Source organism: Pseudopipra pipra, chromosome 15, assembly GCF_036250125.1.
Source record: "Pseudopipra pipra isolate bDixPip1 chromosome 15, bDixPip1.hap1, whole genome shotgun sequence".
Taxonomy (NCBI): domain Eukaryota; kingdom Metazoa; phylum Chordata; class Aves; order Passeriformes; family Pipridae; genus Pseudopipra; species Pseudopipra pipra.
This window is the reverse complement of record NC_087563.1, coordinates 2,810,451-2,826,384: the sequence shown is the minus strand read 5'-3', so window position 1 is coordinate 2,826,384 and position 15,934 is coordinate 2,810,451. Positions and strand designations below refer to the sequence as shown.

At 57.1% G+C, this 15,934-nt stretch overlaps 2 protein-coding genes across 2 annotated transcripts in view; both read left to right on the top strand.

The window, feature by feature from the left end:
• Positions 1-806: 806 nt before the first annotated feature.
• On the top strand, positions 807-3,972 carry LOC135422816 (protocadherin gamma-B5-like). Its single transcript, XM_064672324.1, has one exon. The coding sequence runs from the start codon at positions 807-809 to the stop codon at positions 3,300-3,302; it is 2,496 nt and encodes an 831-aa protein (XP_064528394.1). The 3' UTR covers positions 3,303-3,972.
• Positions 3,973-4,078: 106 nt separating this feature from the next.
• The window catches only part of LOC135422815 (uncharacterized), a 30,626-nt gene continuing 18,770 nt past the window's right edge, over positions 4,079-15,934 (top strand). The window contains 2 exon segments of the mRNA XM_064672323.1: positions 4,079-7,542; positions 12,694-15,507. Coding sequence (XP_064528393.1) covers positions 4,738-7,542; positions 12,694-15,507 — 5,619 coding nt within the window. The 5' untranslated portion in view covers positions 4,079-4,737.

The window sequence follows — 15,934 nt, the reverse complement described above, 5'->3', positions numbered from 1 at the left end:
TTCCACTGCTTTAGGCTTCACATTTCTCTGCAAGTCTTAATATTGTGTAAATCTCCTTTTGACTTACACCTTCTGCTCAGAGAAGCTAGAAAAATGGTATCTCAGGTACCAGTGAAACACATGATTTCTGAAGCATATGAGCAATCTACTTTTGGCTTCAGTTCTCTGACTGTGCATGAGGGAAACAATCTGGAAACAAATAATTCCTCAGGAAGAAGTTTTTCCTTCTTAAGTTTTGTGCGAATGCACACCACAAGATGCCAAAGTCTTTGGTAAGGTGCAATAGTAGTTTATATGTCTATTGCAGCTACATAAGAGACCAACAGAAAAAAAATCGGTATTAGACTGCAGTTGCTGCTGTAATCATTAGGGTTCCTACTTAGCATTAAGCGAGTACTTTGGCGCTTGCTGATAATACCAGAACAGAGACCCCAGGGCCGTTGCAGCCCCAGCCCGGCCCAAAGTTGGTCCCCGCCGAGCGCGGCCGTGAGGCGGCTGCAGTGTTGTGTCGGCGCCTCCGGGTGCCGCTGTTGGGCCGCCGCCGAGCGTTGCTGGAGCCGCCGCCGCCGCCGCCTGTGCGTGCTGTCCCCGCAGGCTGCTGGCTCGGGCGGGCAGTGCGGGCCAGAGCGGCAGCGGCACGGGCAGCAGAGGCGAGAGGCGGCGCGGGCAGCAGAGGCGTGCGAGTTGGAGGCGGCGGCGGGCCGGGTTTGCTTTGTCGGGCGCTGCTGGGGCTGCGCAGAGCGGCTGCGAGGGAGGCGGGGCAGCGGCAGGAGCCTTGCGAGCTCGGCGAGCGAGCGCCGTGGGCGATGTCGGGCGGGCGGAGGGCGAGCGGCGGGCCGGGCGGCGGGCGGGCGCTGGGGCTGGGCGCTGTGCTGCTGTGGCTGTGCTGGCGGGCGGCGGCGGAGCGGCTCCGCTACTCCATCCCCGAGGAGCTGCCCAGAGGCTCGCTGGTGGGGCCGCTGGCCCGGGACCTGGGGCTCAGCGCCGACGAGCTGCCGGCGCGCAAGCTGCGGCTCAGCGCGGACAAGCAATACTTCACGGTGAGCGAGGGGAACGGGAACCTGTACGTGAGCGAGAGGCTGGACCGGGAGGAGCTGTGCGGCGAGTCGTTGTCCTGCTCGGTCAGCTTCGAGGCGCTGGTGCACAACCCGCTCAACGTCTTCCATGTCGAGGTGGCCATTGAGGATGTGAACGACAACTCCCCGGTCTTCAGGAAGGCTGTTTTGGAACTCGAGATTGGTGAATGGACACTTCCAGGTGCTCGTTTTCCTCTGGAGGTGGCCCGAGATGCGGACGTGGGCAGCAACTCACTGCTGACTTATGAGCTCAGCAGCAACCCGTCCTTCAGTCTGGCCATGAAGGAGAGGCAAGCCGGAAAGAAGCAGCCGGAATTAGTGCTGGAGAGAGCGTTGGATCGGGAGAAGCAGAGCTCCTTTGAGCTGGTGCTGACGGCAGTGGATGGCGGGGACCCAGCGAGATCCGGGACTGTCCAGATTCGCGTCAACGTGATGGACTTAAACGACAACCCACCCGTGTTCAGCAAGATAGTGTACGAGGCTCGAGTGGCGGAGAATCTGCCGGCGGGGTCGCTGGTGCTGCAGGTGCGGGCCACGGATGCGGACGCGGGGTCCAATGGGCGGGTCTTCTATTCCTTCGGTGACGTCTCGGAAGTCGTCAGAGCGTTATTCTCTGTTGACAGCGAGAGCGGTGAGATCAGAACAGCGGGTCCCCTCGACTTCGAGGAGAAGAGTAAGTACAGCTTCGGCCTGGAGGCGACGGACGGCGGCGGGCTCACCGATCACTGCGAAGTGCAGATAGACGTCACGGACGAGAACGACAATGCCCCTGAGATCACGATTCTGTCACTGTCGAGCCCCGTACCCGAGGACGCGCCTGTCGGCACCGTGGTGGCTCTGCTGAAAGTGCGGGACCGGGACTCCGGCGAGAACGGTGAGGTGTCGTGCGAGCTGTCGGGAGAGGCGCCGCTGTCGATCGTGACGTCGTCGGGCGGCTCATACAAGGTGGTGACGGCGAGCGCGCTGGACCGCGAGCAGGCGTCCGAGCACCGCGTGACGGTGGTGGCCCGGGACCGGGGCAGGCCGGCGCTGTGGAGCAGCAGGGAGCTGTTGCTGGAGGTGTCGGACGTGAACGACAACGCGCCGGTGTTCGAGGAGGCGTCGTACAGCGCGTACGTGCGGGAGAACAACGCGGTGGGCTTGCTGGTGTTGCGCGTTGTGGCTCGGGACTTGGACGCGGGCGCGAACGGGCGCGTGAGCTACTGGCTGTCGGGCGGCAGCGCGGGCGCGGCGGGCGCGGCGCCGCTGGTGTCGGTGGAGGCGCGGAGCGGCGCGGTGTACGCGCAGCGCTCGTTGGACTACGAGCAGTGCCGCGAGTTCTCGGTGGCCGTGCGGGCGCAGGACGGCGGGTCGCCGGCGCGCAGCTCGACGGCCACGGTGCGCGTCTTCGTGCTCGACCAGAACGACAACGCGCCGCGGGTGCTCTACCCGCCCCCGCCGGCGGCAGCGGGATCATCCCCGGGCTCGGTGGGTTCGGCTTTCGAGGTGGTGCCGCGTTCGGCGTCGTCCGGGTACCTGGTGGGCAAGGTGGTGGCGGTGGACGCGGACGCGGGGCGCAACGCGTGGCTGTCGTACGAGCTGGTGCAGGCGTCGGAGCCGGCGCTGTTCCGCGTGGGGCTGCAGAGCGGCGAGGTGCGCACGGCGCGGGCCGTGTCGGAGAGGGACGCGGCCAAGCAGCGCCTGGTGGCCGTGGTGAAGGACCACGGCGAGCCGGCGCTGTCGGCCACGGCCACGCTGCACGTGGTGCTGGCCGAGAGCTTGCAGGAGGCGCTGCCGGAGCTGAGCGAGCGGGCGGCGGGCGCCGAGGCGGCGGGCGAGCTGCAGTTCTACCTGGTGCTGGCGCTGGCGCTGCTGTCGGCGCTGTTGGTGCTGAGCGTGGCGCTGGCCGTGCTGGCGCGGCTGCGGCGGGCCGGGCCGCCCGCCGTGCTGCGCTGCCTGGGCGCGCAGCGCTTGTCGCTGGCCGGCGCCGCCTTCCCGGCCGACTTCTGCGAGGGCACCTTGCCCTACTCCTACAACCTGTGCGTGGCGGCGCCGCCCCGCGCCAACCCCGAGGCCGCTTGGCCGCCGCCGCCGCTGCCCATCGTGCCCGCGGAGGAGCTTGTGGCCGGGGAGCCCTGCGAGAAGCCGAGTCCGAGCAGCAGCGCCGTCCTGGGAGAGCCGCCTGCCGACCCCGACGCACCACAGGTCTGTAAGAGCCTTCACTCGTTCTCTCTCAGCTTTTCCTAACCACGTGTTGCTGGCAGCAGCGGGCTCTTGGGCTTTGTTTTTGTTTTGAGGCAGGTATTGCTGTTTCGTGTTTACACAAACGAATCAAATAATTTTGTCTTGTGTCTATTTTGCCTATGCGATAGAGCACTTTCTGTCGCCTCAGTTGTGGTTTAGCTCTTTTTTCGGTTCATCTGAAGCTTTTATTCAGATTCAGACGTGGAATTACGTCTAACAAATGTGTGTTTCTTACAATATTATGAAATTGTGGAAATTATATTAGTTTTCCTTCCTGACCGTTGTTTCTTGAAGCCACGCACTTCAACCTCATAGATAGTTGGAGTAAAACCCGTTGCTAAGTGTTATTGCAGTGTTGTAGTATCAAAGGACATTTGTGTGTGACTCCAGGCATAGAGAAGTTTAACCTCTACTGTGTGTCCTCACATCTTTTGAGGAAAGGATGCTGCTGGAACGGTTACGCCACAGGGAGAGGGTTATTTAGGATCTAAAAAGAACCCTAAAAAACAAACCAAAAAACCTCCCAAAGACAAAGCACAGGAGCAAAGAAAGCCCCAGAAAAAAATCCCTCGTGCTTTGTATTTCAAAGCCTCTTTCATTATTTTATCACTCTTTCCTAGAAAATTTTCTTATTATATACGGTGAAGAAGTTGCCTTATATTATGTTTTTGTGGTTCTGGTTTTTTTTTTTTTTTTGGGGGGGTGGCTTGTGGGTTTTTTGGGTGGTTTGTTTGTTTGTTTGGGGTCTTTTTTGGTTTTCCGTGTGGTTTTTTTTTCTTCTGAAATGACTTCCCAAGCGGGAATGCATGGCCTTGATCATCTAGGAAGTCTTTTCCAACAGTAGCGATTGTATGACCTTATGATTCATTGCTGTATTCTACTCTGTTACTCTATGTAGGAGCACTAGATGTAGAGAAAAGCCTCTTCTGTGTAAGTGTATAATGAAAAAGTCGAAGTGATGTCTAGAGAATGGGGAGAAATCAAGCTGATTCAGAGCAGCCACAGATGTGCAGTTGGAAAGTACCAAGGTCCAAAATATTAGGCCCGTCCTTATAGTGTGGTATTCGGGGACAGAACGTTTTGACTGTTCATAGGAATTTCCCAGACTGTTTTGATCTGCAGAGTGGCTTTTTGGAGGAAAAAGTTCTTCAAGAACAAAGACTGGTACAAAAAATTATGCAGTTGCAGGGAGATGATTGTGCTTCGAGGTCTAAATAAATAATTAGTAACATTCTGCAGGTCATATTCGAAGGACATTATATCACCATTAGAAAATATTTTCCAGTGCGGTAGAAATATCACAACCCCAGGAGGCATGTTATTTGTGTCTGGTCGTGATCAGCTAGATGATCGAAGAAGAGATAGGGTAAAGAAAAGCCGAGGCTGGAGGTCCCCGGTGCACGGGACCTGATGTCTCAGCGGCGAATGTCCCGCAGAGATGGGGGAGAAAAGACAGGGCGGGCACTGCTCGTCAGCGCTCGGTGCGTGCAGTGCCGGGAGGAGGCTGCGGGCGCCGCTGTTGACCGAGAGGAGCGAGAGGAAGGTCGGAGCGCTGCAGCCCCGCCCGCTGCGGCCCGGCTCGATCGCTGGATCGCTGGATTCCTGGGTCGGGAAGCGGTCTCGTTCCGATCGTCCCGGCGGTGCGGATCCGAGCTCCAGCGAGGCGGAGGGGCGGGCGGCACTTCCCAGGAACGGCAAGTCGGAGCCGGAGCGGCAGCCGGAGCGGGGATCGGCGGCGGGGATCTGCCGGCGGTGTTGCGGTGCCGGCGGTGCGGCGGCGGCGATGTGCGCGGCGGGGAGGCGCTGGGGCCGGCGGCAGCGAGTGCTGCTGTGGGGCGTCCTGCTGGCGGCCTGGGAGGCGGCGTGGGGGCAGCTGCGCTACTCGGTGCCCGAGGAGATGCCCAAGGGCTCGTTCGTGGGCGACGTGGCCAAGGACCTGGGGCTGCAAATGCCGGCGCTCCCAGACAGCGGCGTCCGCATCATAGACAGAGGTAGGACACAGTATTTCGTTCTGCACGGGAAGACGGGACATTTAGTGACGGCCGAGAGGATCGACAGAGAGCAGCTTTGCCGGCTGGTGGAGCAATGCGTGCTGCGCTGTGAGCTGATAGTGGAGGGGGAAATGAAGTTTTATGAAATCGAAGTGGAAATCATGGACATTAACGACAACGCGCCCACCTTCAAAGAAATCGAACTGGAAGAGAGCATAAGCGAGACGACAGCCCCGGGATCGCATTTTCCCCTCCCAGACGCTCACGATCCGGACTCGGGACAGAATTCCCTGCAGAGCTACGAGCTGAGCGGCGACGAGCACTTCTCGCTGGCCGTGCAGACGGGCCCCGACGGGGATCAGCGTCCCGAGCTGGTGCTGGCGAAGGCGCTGGACCGGGAGGAGGCGGCGTTCCACGAGCTGGTGCTGAAGGCGAGCGACGGCGGCGAGCCGGCCCGGACGGGCACGGCGCGGATCCGCGTGACGGTGCTGGACGCGAACGACAACGCGCCCGTGTTCAGCCAGGCGGAGTACACGGTGCGTGTGCCGGAGGACGTGCCCGTGGGATCCGTCCTCGTCACTGTCACAGCCACCGACCCCGACGAAGGTCTGAACGGGCACGTGAGATACAGTTTCCACAGAATTTCAGATCGGGCGTCCGAACTTTTTGACCTGGAGTCAAAGACAGGAGAAGTAACCCTTCAGAATTATTTGGATTTCGAGGAAATGTCCTCACATGAACTGGAGGTTCAGGCACGGGACGGGGGAGGGCTTTTCCACACGGCAAGAGTAACGATCACCGTGACAGATGTCAACGATAATGAGCCCGAACTCACAGTATCGTCGGCAGTGAGTGAGATTTCTGAGGACGCCCCGTCGGGTACTGTTGTGGCCCTGCTGCACGTGCAGGACCGAGACTCGGGGGCCAACGGTGAGGTGCGCTGCTCCCTCGACAAGGGAGTCCCGTTCCGGCTGGAGAGCGCGAAAGGCAGCTTCTACCGCGTGGTGACAGCGAGAGAGCTGGACCGGGAGCAGGAGTCGGAGTACAACGTGACGGTGCGGGCGGCCGACGGCGGTCGTCCGTCGCTGCAGAGCAGCAGGGTGCTGTGTGTGCGGGTGCTGGACGTGAACGACAACGCGCCGGTGTTCTCGCAGGAGCGCTACAGCGCTCGGCTGCCGGAGAACAACGTGGCGGGCTTGCTGGTGCTGCGGGTGCGGGCGACGGACTCGGACTGGGGGGAGAACGCGCGCGTGCGGTACCGGCTGGGGGAGGGTGGTGTGCGGGGCTCGCCGCTGTCGTCGTACGTGTCGGTGCAGGCGGAGACGGGCGCGCTGTACGCGCTGCGCTCGTTCGATTACGAGGAGGTGCGCGAGGTGGGGCTGTGGGTTTGGGCGGAGGACGGCGGCTCGCCGGCGCTGAGCAGCAACGTGTCGGTGCGGCTGGTGATCGTGGACGAGAACGACAACGCGCCGCAGGTGCTGTACCCGCCGCCAGCGGGGGCTTTGTCGGGCTCGGTGTGGTCGGGCGTGGAGCTGGCGGCGCGGTCGAGCGAGGCCGGCGCGCTGGTGGCCAAGGTGGTGGCGGTGGACGCGGACGCGGGTCAGAACGCGTGGCTGTCGTACGAGCTGGCCAAGGCGACGGAGCCGGGGCTGTTCCGCGTGGGGCTGCACAGCGGCGAGGTGCGCACGGCGCGCTCGCCACTGGCCCGCGACGCGGCGCGCCAGAGCCTGGTGGTGCTGGTGAAGGACCACGGGCGGCCGGCGCTGTCGGCCACGGCCACGCTGAGCGTGGTGCTGGCCGAGAGCGTGGCCGAGCTGCTGGCCGAGCTGGGCAGCGCGGCGCGGGCGGAGGCGGAGGCGGGGGCGGGCGAGGCGGGCGGCAGCCTGACGCGCTGGCTGGTGCTGGCCGTGGCCGCCGTGTCGTGCCTGTTCGTCGCCTTCCTGCTGCTGCTGCTGGCGCTGCGCCTGCGGCGCTGGCGGCGCTCGCAGCAGCAGCTGCTGGCGGCGGGCAGCGGCGCCTTGCGCGGCGTGCCGGCCACGCACTTCGTGGGCATCGACGGCGTGCGCGCCTTCCTGCACTCCTACTCGCACGACGTGTCTCTCACGGCCGACTCGCGCAAGAGCCACCTCCGCTTCTCGGCCGCCAGCTGCTGCGACACCCTGCCGGCCCGGCCGCCGCCCGACGAGCCCGCGCCGCTGCTCGGAGACGAGGAACCTGCCGGTGCCCGCCCCGCGGACCCCGCCGCTCCTCCGGTGAGTTCTTTGAAGCCGAGTGTTTCGGCGACGTTTCCCTGTGCTACTCTCTTGCTCTTTCACCCCGTGATCTGTGTTACTCGTAGGGAGGATCTAGACGTCTTTTCATTGCCCAGGTTTACACGTGGAGCAGGCAGAAGCAGGGAATCTGCATCTTACTAGAGGTTCATCTATAATTTTTATTACGTCATTCATGTGTTAATGTTTTGACCTTCATTCTTCTCTAAGGAGAAACTGTGTGTACGACTTCTGTCTCAGTGATGCCTGTTTGCAAACACAGCTTTTTGGCTGTGTAATGTTTGCACAAGGTGAAAAAGTTGTGACCAAGTTGTAGGTTCATCAGTTTGCTTTCCTATTGCACACTGTTCCCAGAGGCTGGTAGTTCAATTCTGCTTTGCTTGTTGTCATGAGGTAAAGGTGGGCCCATGTGTGTCTGAAAATGTCACTCGAATCAGTGCTCTTGCTTGCCACATACTCAGGATGTAAAGTCAGTGCAAGATCAGCCAGAGACTGGCCTAAAGCAGGGACAGAGGGAGCTGTATGGTCCACCTGTGTGTGTGTGTTATCATGTTGGCAAGTGCCAAGGCCTGTGCCACTCACACCAGGTGCCTTTTTCCTGCATCCAGGAAGGAGGGGACAGTCCTGTGATGAATTTGCCTGCAAGAAATACCCATGGAAGTGCAAACGTGCTTCCTAGATTCTGTGTCTAAGAGCTGCTGCATGAAACATCATTGCTCCATCTATATTTCCCTGTATGACTGTGATGTAGAGTCCCATGGTGGGTGTACTAAGCTTTTCCCAGCCTTGACCAACCTGCAGATGTCATTAAAGGCTCTTGCTTGTATAAAGTACGTGCCAAGGTTATGTTCTGTAATGTGTGAGTAAAGGCTGTGGCTGCAGAGCAATGAGGATCAGAGGCTGGCTTCCTCCTGGGAAAACTGGAGGATGAATGTGGTTTTGGCTGAGCAGTGGTTTGTTGTTGTGCCTGGTGCCAAGGCCTGTGCCACCTTTTCTGTGCCCCTGGTTTCCCTGTCCTGAAAGGCAAGGGTAGTCCTCTGATAATAGAACATTTTTGCAATAGCTCTGCATTTAGAGGGGTGATTCATGGATAGGTGTTGTGAATGAGGGATTTACATTGCTTAAAGAATCCCCTTCAGAGGTGTTATCAAGAGTGGGTTTAATATGGTGTTGTAGACTGGTGGGAATGGAAGGGATGGGAGGTTATTTTGGTAATGAATTTACTTGTTATTTGAAGTAGTTGTGAGCAAGTTACTCATTGAATCCTGTCTTGTCTGATAGAGCTCTTCCTGAGAATGCTGGTTTGGGGAGGTAGACATGAAGTTTGCATTAATTTTGCAGAGTCACATATCTTCCAAAATGCCCATGTGCTGAGGAAGAATGATGGTGTCTGAGTTGATTCTGAAGACTGACACTCCAACTCAGCCATGTTTAGTTTATGCCCACTAAAACATTTTAGGTTCTGATGCATGTGTCTGTGTTATGATCCTTGTTCTCCCTAAGGAGAGTCTTTCAGTGATGTCTATCTGGAAAGGTAGCTTTTCCCATTATTTGTTCTCCAAAGAAATCCCCTGGAGAACTGTGCCTCTGAATACCAGATCCTCCTCCTGTGTACCTGCTCCATTTGACAGAGCCTGACATATTAGATTATGATTCCTTCACTTCCCTGTGTTTGTCATTCTTTCCCTGTCTCTTCTCATGTTCTAAAACTAGACCTCAGTTTGGATGATAGTCCTTGAAAACAGGCCTGCTTAAATTAACAGTTTGTACTCCTGTCTTGAAGGGGTTTAGCTGCCAAAGCAAAGAGTTGGATATACTTCTGGTTCCCTAAGATATTGCTGAATTTCACCTGAATGTCACTTGCTTTTTCACTTGTGCTTGACATATGGCCAGGAGTTGGATTTGTCCATGGTGTGACTAAAGGCTGTGAATGTAGAGCAAAGAGGGTGAGAGGCTGAATTCCTGTTAGGCAATTAGGTGAATTCCTGAGGTTTTGTCTGAGCAATAGTTTGATTTCATGGTGTGTCAAGGCCTGTGCCATTTTTTCTGTGATCCTGGTTTCCCTGTTTTCAAAGGTAATGGTAGAGCTCTGATAACAGAGCTTTTGTCCACTCACTCTGCATGTAGAAGGATGACACATGGTTAGATGTCATTAATGAATGATTTAGTTTACTTAAGGAACCCCATTCAGAGGTATTATCAAAAGTGGCTTAATAGGAAGCTGTTGAAGTGTGTCTTTAACAAAGTTTGATGTCAAGGTTCACTCTATTACTTACTATGTGGCTGAAGCACAAAAAGGACCTTTACTGAATGAATCCCCTGGCTTCCTAAACCTCTGTTGGAACTTTGATGCCTCCAGGTCCTATCTTCGTCTTAGGTGTGGACTCTGGTGTATCTCTAATAGAATTAGCTACATGGATTTCATTGGTATTGGCTGAGATGTCCTCCTGGTGAGTTTCTCTGAGAACACTCTTAATGCTTCCTTGCATTGCTCGTCTTATTTTTTTTCTTTCCCCTCCCCTTACATACATTTAATTATATTTCCCCAGGCCTTGTTCTTCAGTGCCTCTTTTGTCATGTTATAGCTGGTGTGGAAGGCAGGAGATGTGAGTGGCACAGCTTTGCATTCCAGTTCTGCTGTAAGTCAACAGCTGTCAACAGGACTTCAGCAAAGTCACGTTTTTGTGGACCAGTGTGTGTGATAGAAGAGGGGAAGATATTTCCCTGAGTGCAGAGTTCAATGACCCAGTCTCTGCTGGATGACCTCTGCTCTTGTAGTTTGTCTCTTTATCATTCCTGTACTATTTATGGAATTATATATCTTCTCAGAATGGTGGTGAGCAAGCAAATGGTATTTCCTTTCTCTATGTGATCATTATTTGCTACCTTCTCCTGTGATATTTTTGCAAAGTTGAATAGGGCTTTAGAGGGGTCAGAATGATGACATATTTGTAGAATAGTTTTAAATTCCCATGTGAAACCTCCTTTCTTTATCTTGATTTTTCTGTTAGTTTTAAATGGAGGGTATCATCCAAGTCAATATTCCATTTCCCCCCCTCTTGATCTTCCTTCAGGCTTTGTTTCCTGCAACATTATGCTTCACGTTTTCCATTTGCAGATTGTTCTATACCATTGGTGACTGTGAGTGTTGTTTTGCAGCAAAGACTGACTTTCCTTGAGAACCACAGGAAGACAGAATGTTACAAGTGAGGAAAATTAGGCAGAAGCTAAAATGGGATCATTCTATTTAGATGAAGGCCTTTGATAAGGCATTTAGACATACAGCTTCAAAATCATGATGAACAGGACACAAAGTCGAAAATTTCACAGGGACTGGTGTATTTCCAAAAATAAACCCTCCCTACTATATGGTCCAAAGCAAGACTTTGGGGCCTAATATGTGGATTCAGAGTTCTGTGACTTCCAGGTGCTTTGTGAAGTGGTTTTTTTTAAGGCAGAGATGTGGCAAAGCACCTGTACATTCAAAGAGTCCAGTGTTTCCCTCCAAGGGGCCAGTCACAGCTCTGGGCTTTGTTCAGTAATAATCAGAAATGGGTTGGAGATTTGAGTTTCTGCTCTGTAAGAAGGCCCTCGTGGAGACCACTTGCATGCAGCCACATCCACTGCTGACTCCAAGTGGGTAACATGCATCAACAAGAGCAAGGAGCATTATTGCATAGCAGAAGTCACCTCTGATCCCTCTGTGGCAAACTCTGGAGCTTGTACAGTACTGCTGGCCAATCCCACCAATCTCAGAATTGTCATTATCTTTTTGGGGACTACAGAACTACATGCTTTTTTATGTGATTTCCTGCATTGTGGAGGCCTGGATTTATCACAGTAGTGAATAATCAGCGCCATGTGGGACAGTGGGAGGTATTTTGTTTGGCTTCTTTGGTTTATTAAGTGCCAGGGAGCATTGTTGTTCTGAAGAAAGCAATATCTTAAGCTTTGTAAAGTCACTTAGTCCAGTTAAAGGAGACCTAGTCACCCTTAGAAATCAGTGCAGTTTGCCTACCTTATCTCTCAAGGCCTCAGTGGCTTTCCAGGTGTTCTGGGCATGATTTTTGAAGGCAGAGTTGTGTCAAAGCAACTGAAAATCCCAGAGCTGATGTACCTGTTGCAATGTGGTCAGCAGGAGGTTTTGGATTTCTGTAGGAATCATCAGAAATCTCTGTACAGCTTTCAGCTGGTCATGCTGTCGTTAGATGTGCTGACCAGGTGATAGGACTTTTGCCTGGAAGCTCCCAAACTCCAAGTGGTAGAAATGTCCAAACAATTTTTATGGCAGCCCTTGGAGTCTGGAGTGTCCACCAAGAGCCCTGAGAGTTTCTGCCCATTGAAGAGTAGTGGGTGTAGAACGTGCACAGTGCAGAGCCTGCCCTGCTCTGATTTCTTTTCCTCTGCCAGGGAGTTCAGTGATTTCGGTCTGAGTGCAGGTCCACTACCTGAGAACTTCACATTTCCCCATCAGTATTAATTGTTGCTCTAAATCATTATCAGACCTGAGCACTTTGGAGCAATGTGAACTCTTTTGCATGGGCTTCAGAGACATGTGTGGGGAGGAAGATGAAATATCAGCATAGGCTGAAAAGTTTATAGGTTTGGCATGAACTGAGTGGATCTGGAAAAGATCTGTGACTGGATCTTCGAGGTTTTCCTTCTGACTATCTCTCTCTCTTACAACTTGACAATGGGACTTACCCATATTGGGTAACCTTACACACAATGGAAATGAACTTCCACAAGTGGCTCTATACAACATTTGGCCACCTGATTGCCATTTCTCACAACCTTATCTGGGGTACTAATGACACATCTAATCTATAAAGCATCTGAGCAACTTTCTTTTCAGATTTGATTTTTCTGTGTTCTGACTGTGGAGTAAGAAATCTCTTTATTGCTGTAGCATATATATTTCCTATTTAGTTTTTGTGTCAGATAAGACCAGTAGATGTAAAATTCCTTATTACAGAGTCATACTATTTAAAAAATTTATTGTAGCTACAAATTTTTCAGTATGGGTATGAGAGCACTGTTCTTCCTCAAATCATTATAATTACTGCTAAGCATTAAGCACGAGCTTCTGCACTTACTGATTGGAATTAAGGAGAGACCCCAGGGCCGTTGCAGCCCCAGCCCGGCCCAAAGTTGGTCCCCGCCGGGCGCGGCCGTGAGGCGGCTGCAGTGTTGTGTCGGCGCCTCCGGGTGCCGCTGTTGGGCCGCCGCCGAGCGTTGCTGGAGCCGCCGCCGCCGCCGCCTGTGCGTGCTGTCCCCGCAGGCTGCTGGCTCGGGCGGGCAGTGCGGGCCAGAGCGGCAGCGGCACGGGCAGCAGAGGCGAGAGGCGGCGCGGGCAGCAGAGGCGTGCGAGTTGGAGGCGGCGGCGGGCCGGGTTTGCTTTGTCGGGCGCTGCTGGGGCTGCGCAGAGCGGCTGCGAGGGAGGCGGGGCGGCGGCAGGAGCCTTGCGAGCTCGGCGAGCGAGCGCTGTGGGCGATGTCGGGCGGGCGGAGGGCGAGCGGCGGGCCGGGCGGCGGGCGAGCGCTGGGGCTGGGCGCTGTGCTGCTGTGGCTGTGCTGGCGGGCGGCGGCGGAGCGGCTCCGCTACTCCATGGCCGAGGAGCTGCCCAGAGGCTCGCTGGTGGGGCCGCTGGCCCGGGACCTGGGGCTCAGCGCCGACGAGCTGCCGGCGCGCAAGCTGCGGCTCAGCGCGGACAAGCAATACTTCACGGTGAGCGAGGAGAACGGGAACCTGTACGTGAGCGAGAGGCTGGACCGGGAGGAGCTGTGCGGCGAGTCGTTGTCCTGCTCCGTCAGCTTCGAGGCGCTGGTGCACAACCCGCTAAATGTTTTCCGTGTCGAAGTGGCCATTGAGGACGTGAATGACCATTCCCCGGTCTTCAGCAAGGATGCCCTGGACCTCGAGATCGGTGAATTAATTCCTCCCGGTGCTCGTTTTCCTTTGGAGATGGCCAGAGATGCAGACGTGGGAAGTAATTCCCTGATTACTTATCAACTCAGCAGCAACCCATCCTTCAGTCTGGCCGTGAAGGAGATCACGAGTGGAAAGAAGCAGCCTGAATTAGTGCTGGAGAGAGCGTTGGACCGGGAGAAGCAGAGCTCCTTTGAGCTGGTGCTGACGGCAGTGGATGGCGGGGACCCTGCGAGGTCCGGGACTGTTCAGGTTCGCGTCAACGTGACGGACGCCAACGACAACCCGCCCGTGTTCAGCAAAAACCTCTACGAGGCGAGAGTGGTGGAGAATCTGCCGGCAGGTTCGCTGGTGCTGCAGGTGCGGGCCACGGATGCGGACGCGGGGTCCAATGGGCGAGTCTCCTACTCCTTTGTCAACGTCCCGGCCGGAATCCGCGAGTTGTTCTCTATCGACAAAGAGAGTGGTGAGATCAGGACCGAGAGGCCCCTCGATTTCGAGGAGGCGAATAAATACAGCTTCAGTCTGGAAGCAAGGGACGGGGGCGGACTCACTGGTCACTGTGAAGTTCAGATAGACGTCACAGACGAGAACGACAACGCACCAGAAATCACCATTCTGTCAATGTCGAGCCCCGTACCTGAGGACGCACCAGTTGGCACCGTGGTGGCTCTGCTGAAAGTGCGGGATCGGGACTCCGGCGAGAACGGTGAGGTGTCGTGCGAGCTGTCGGGAGAGGCGCCGCTGTCGATCGTGGCGTCGTCGGGCGGCTCATACAAGGTGGTGACGGCGAGCGCGCTGGACCGCGAGCAGGCGTCCGAGCACCGCGTGACGGTGGTGGCCCGGGACCGGGGCAGGCCGGCGCTGTGGAGCAGCAGGGAGCTGTTGCTGGAGGTGTCGGACGTGAACGACAACGCGCCGGTGTTCGAGGAGGCGTCGTACAGCGCGTACGTGCGGGAGAACAACGCGGTGGGCTTGCTGGTGTTGCGCGTTGTGGCTCGGGACTTGGACGCGGGCGCGAACGGGCGCGTGAGCTACTGGCTGTCGGGCGGCAGCGCGGGCGCGGCGGGCGCGGCGCCGCTGGTGTCGGTGGAGGCGCGGAGCGGCGCGGTGTACGCGCAGCGCTCGTTGGACTACGAGCAGTGCCGCGAGTTCTCGGTGGCCGTGCGGGCGCAGGACGGCGGGTCGCCGGCGCGCAGCTCGACGGCCACGGTGCGCGTCTTCGTGCTCGACCAGAACGACAACGCGCCGCGGGTGCTCTACCCGCCCCCGCCGGCGGCAGCGGGATCATCCCCGGGCTCGGTGGGTTCGGCTTTCGAGGTGGTGCCGCGTTCGGCGTCGTCCGGGTACCTGGTGGGCAAGGTGGTGGCGGTGGACGCGGACGCGGGGCGCAACGCGTGGCTGTCGTACGAGCTGGTGCAGGCGTCGGAGCCGGCGCTGTTCCGCGTGGGGCTGCAGAGCGGCGAGGTGCGCACGGCGCGGGCCGTGTCGGAGAGGGACGCGGCCAAGCAGCGCCTGGTGGCCGTGGTGAAGGACCACGGCGAGCCGGCGCTGTCGGCCACGGCCACGCTGCACGTGGTGCTGGCCGAGAGCTTGCAGGAGGCGCTGCCGGAGCTGAGCGAGCGGGCGGCGGGCGCCGAGGCGGCGGGCGAGCTGCAGTTCTACCTGGTGCTGGCGCTGGCGCTGCTGTCGGCGCTGTTGGTGCTGAGCGTGGCGCTGGCCGTGCTGGCGCGGCTGCGGCGGGCCGGGCCGCCCGCCGTGCTGCGCTGCCTGGGCGCGCAGCGCTTGTCGCTGGCCGGCGCCGCCTTCCCGGCCGACTTCTGCGAGGGCACCTTGCCCTACTCCTACAACCTGTGCGTGGCGGCGCCGCCCCGCTTGGCCGCCGAGGCCGCTTGGCCGCCGCCGCCGCTGCCCATCGTGCCCGCGGAGGAGCTTGTGGCCGGGGAGCCCTGCGAGAAGCCGAGCCCGAGCAGCAGCGCCGTCGTGGAGCAGCCGCTTGTCGACCCCGGCGCACTTCAGGTCTGTAAGAGCCTTCACTCCCTCTTTCCGAGCTTTTCCTAAGTGTGTGCATGTGGCAGTGGGCTCTTGGGGTTTGTGTCTGTTCTGGTGCAGTTAGTGCCGGTCGCTGTTTCCACAGGCGGGAGTAATAACTCCGCCCCGTTTTAGGCAGCAGGCGTTGCCAACCGGCACTTCCTGCCTCATGAGCTGTCACAGATGTCGGCTCAGTTGGGAGGTTCTTGTCATTCAACTTATGCTGTCTAAAACCGTAGAGGACCTGTAAAGATCTGCTTCTACGTTCTAATTTTATTAATTTTCCTCTCAGCGCAGTAACGTAGCGACAGAACCTCTTTGTTCAACTGCTCAGGTTTTTCTGCAAACCTTGTGTTGTGTGAAATAGTGTAGGTTAGTCACGGTGAAGGTGGATTCTTAGAAAGAGATCTGCTAA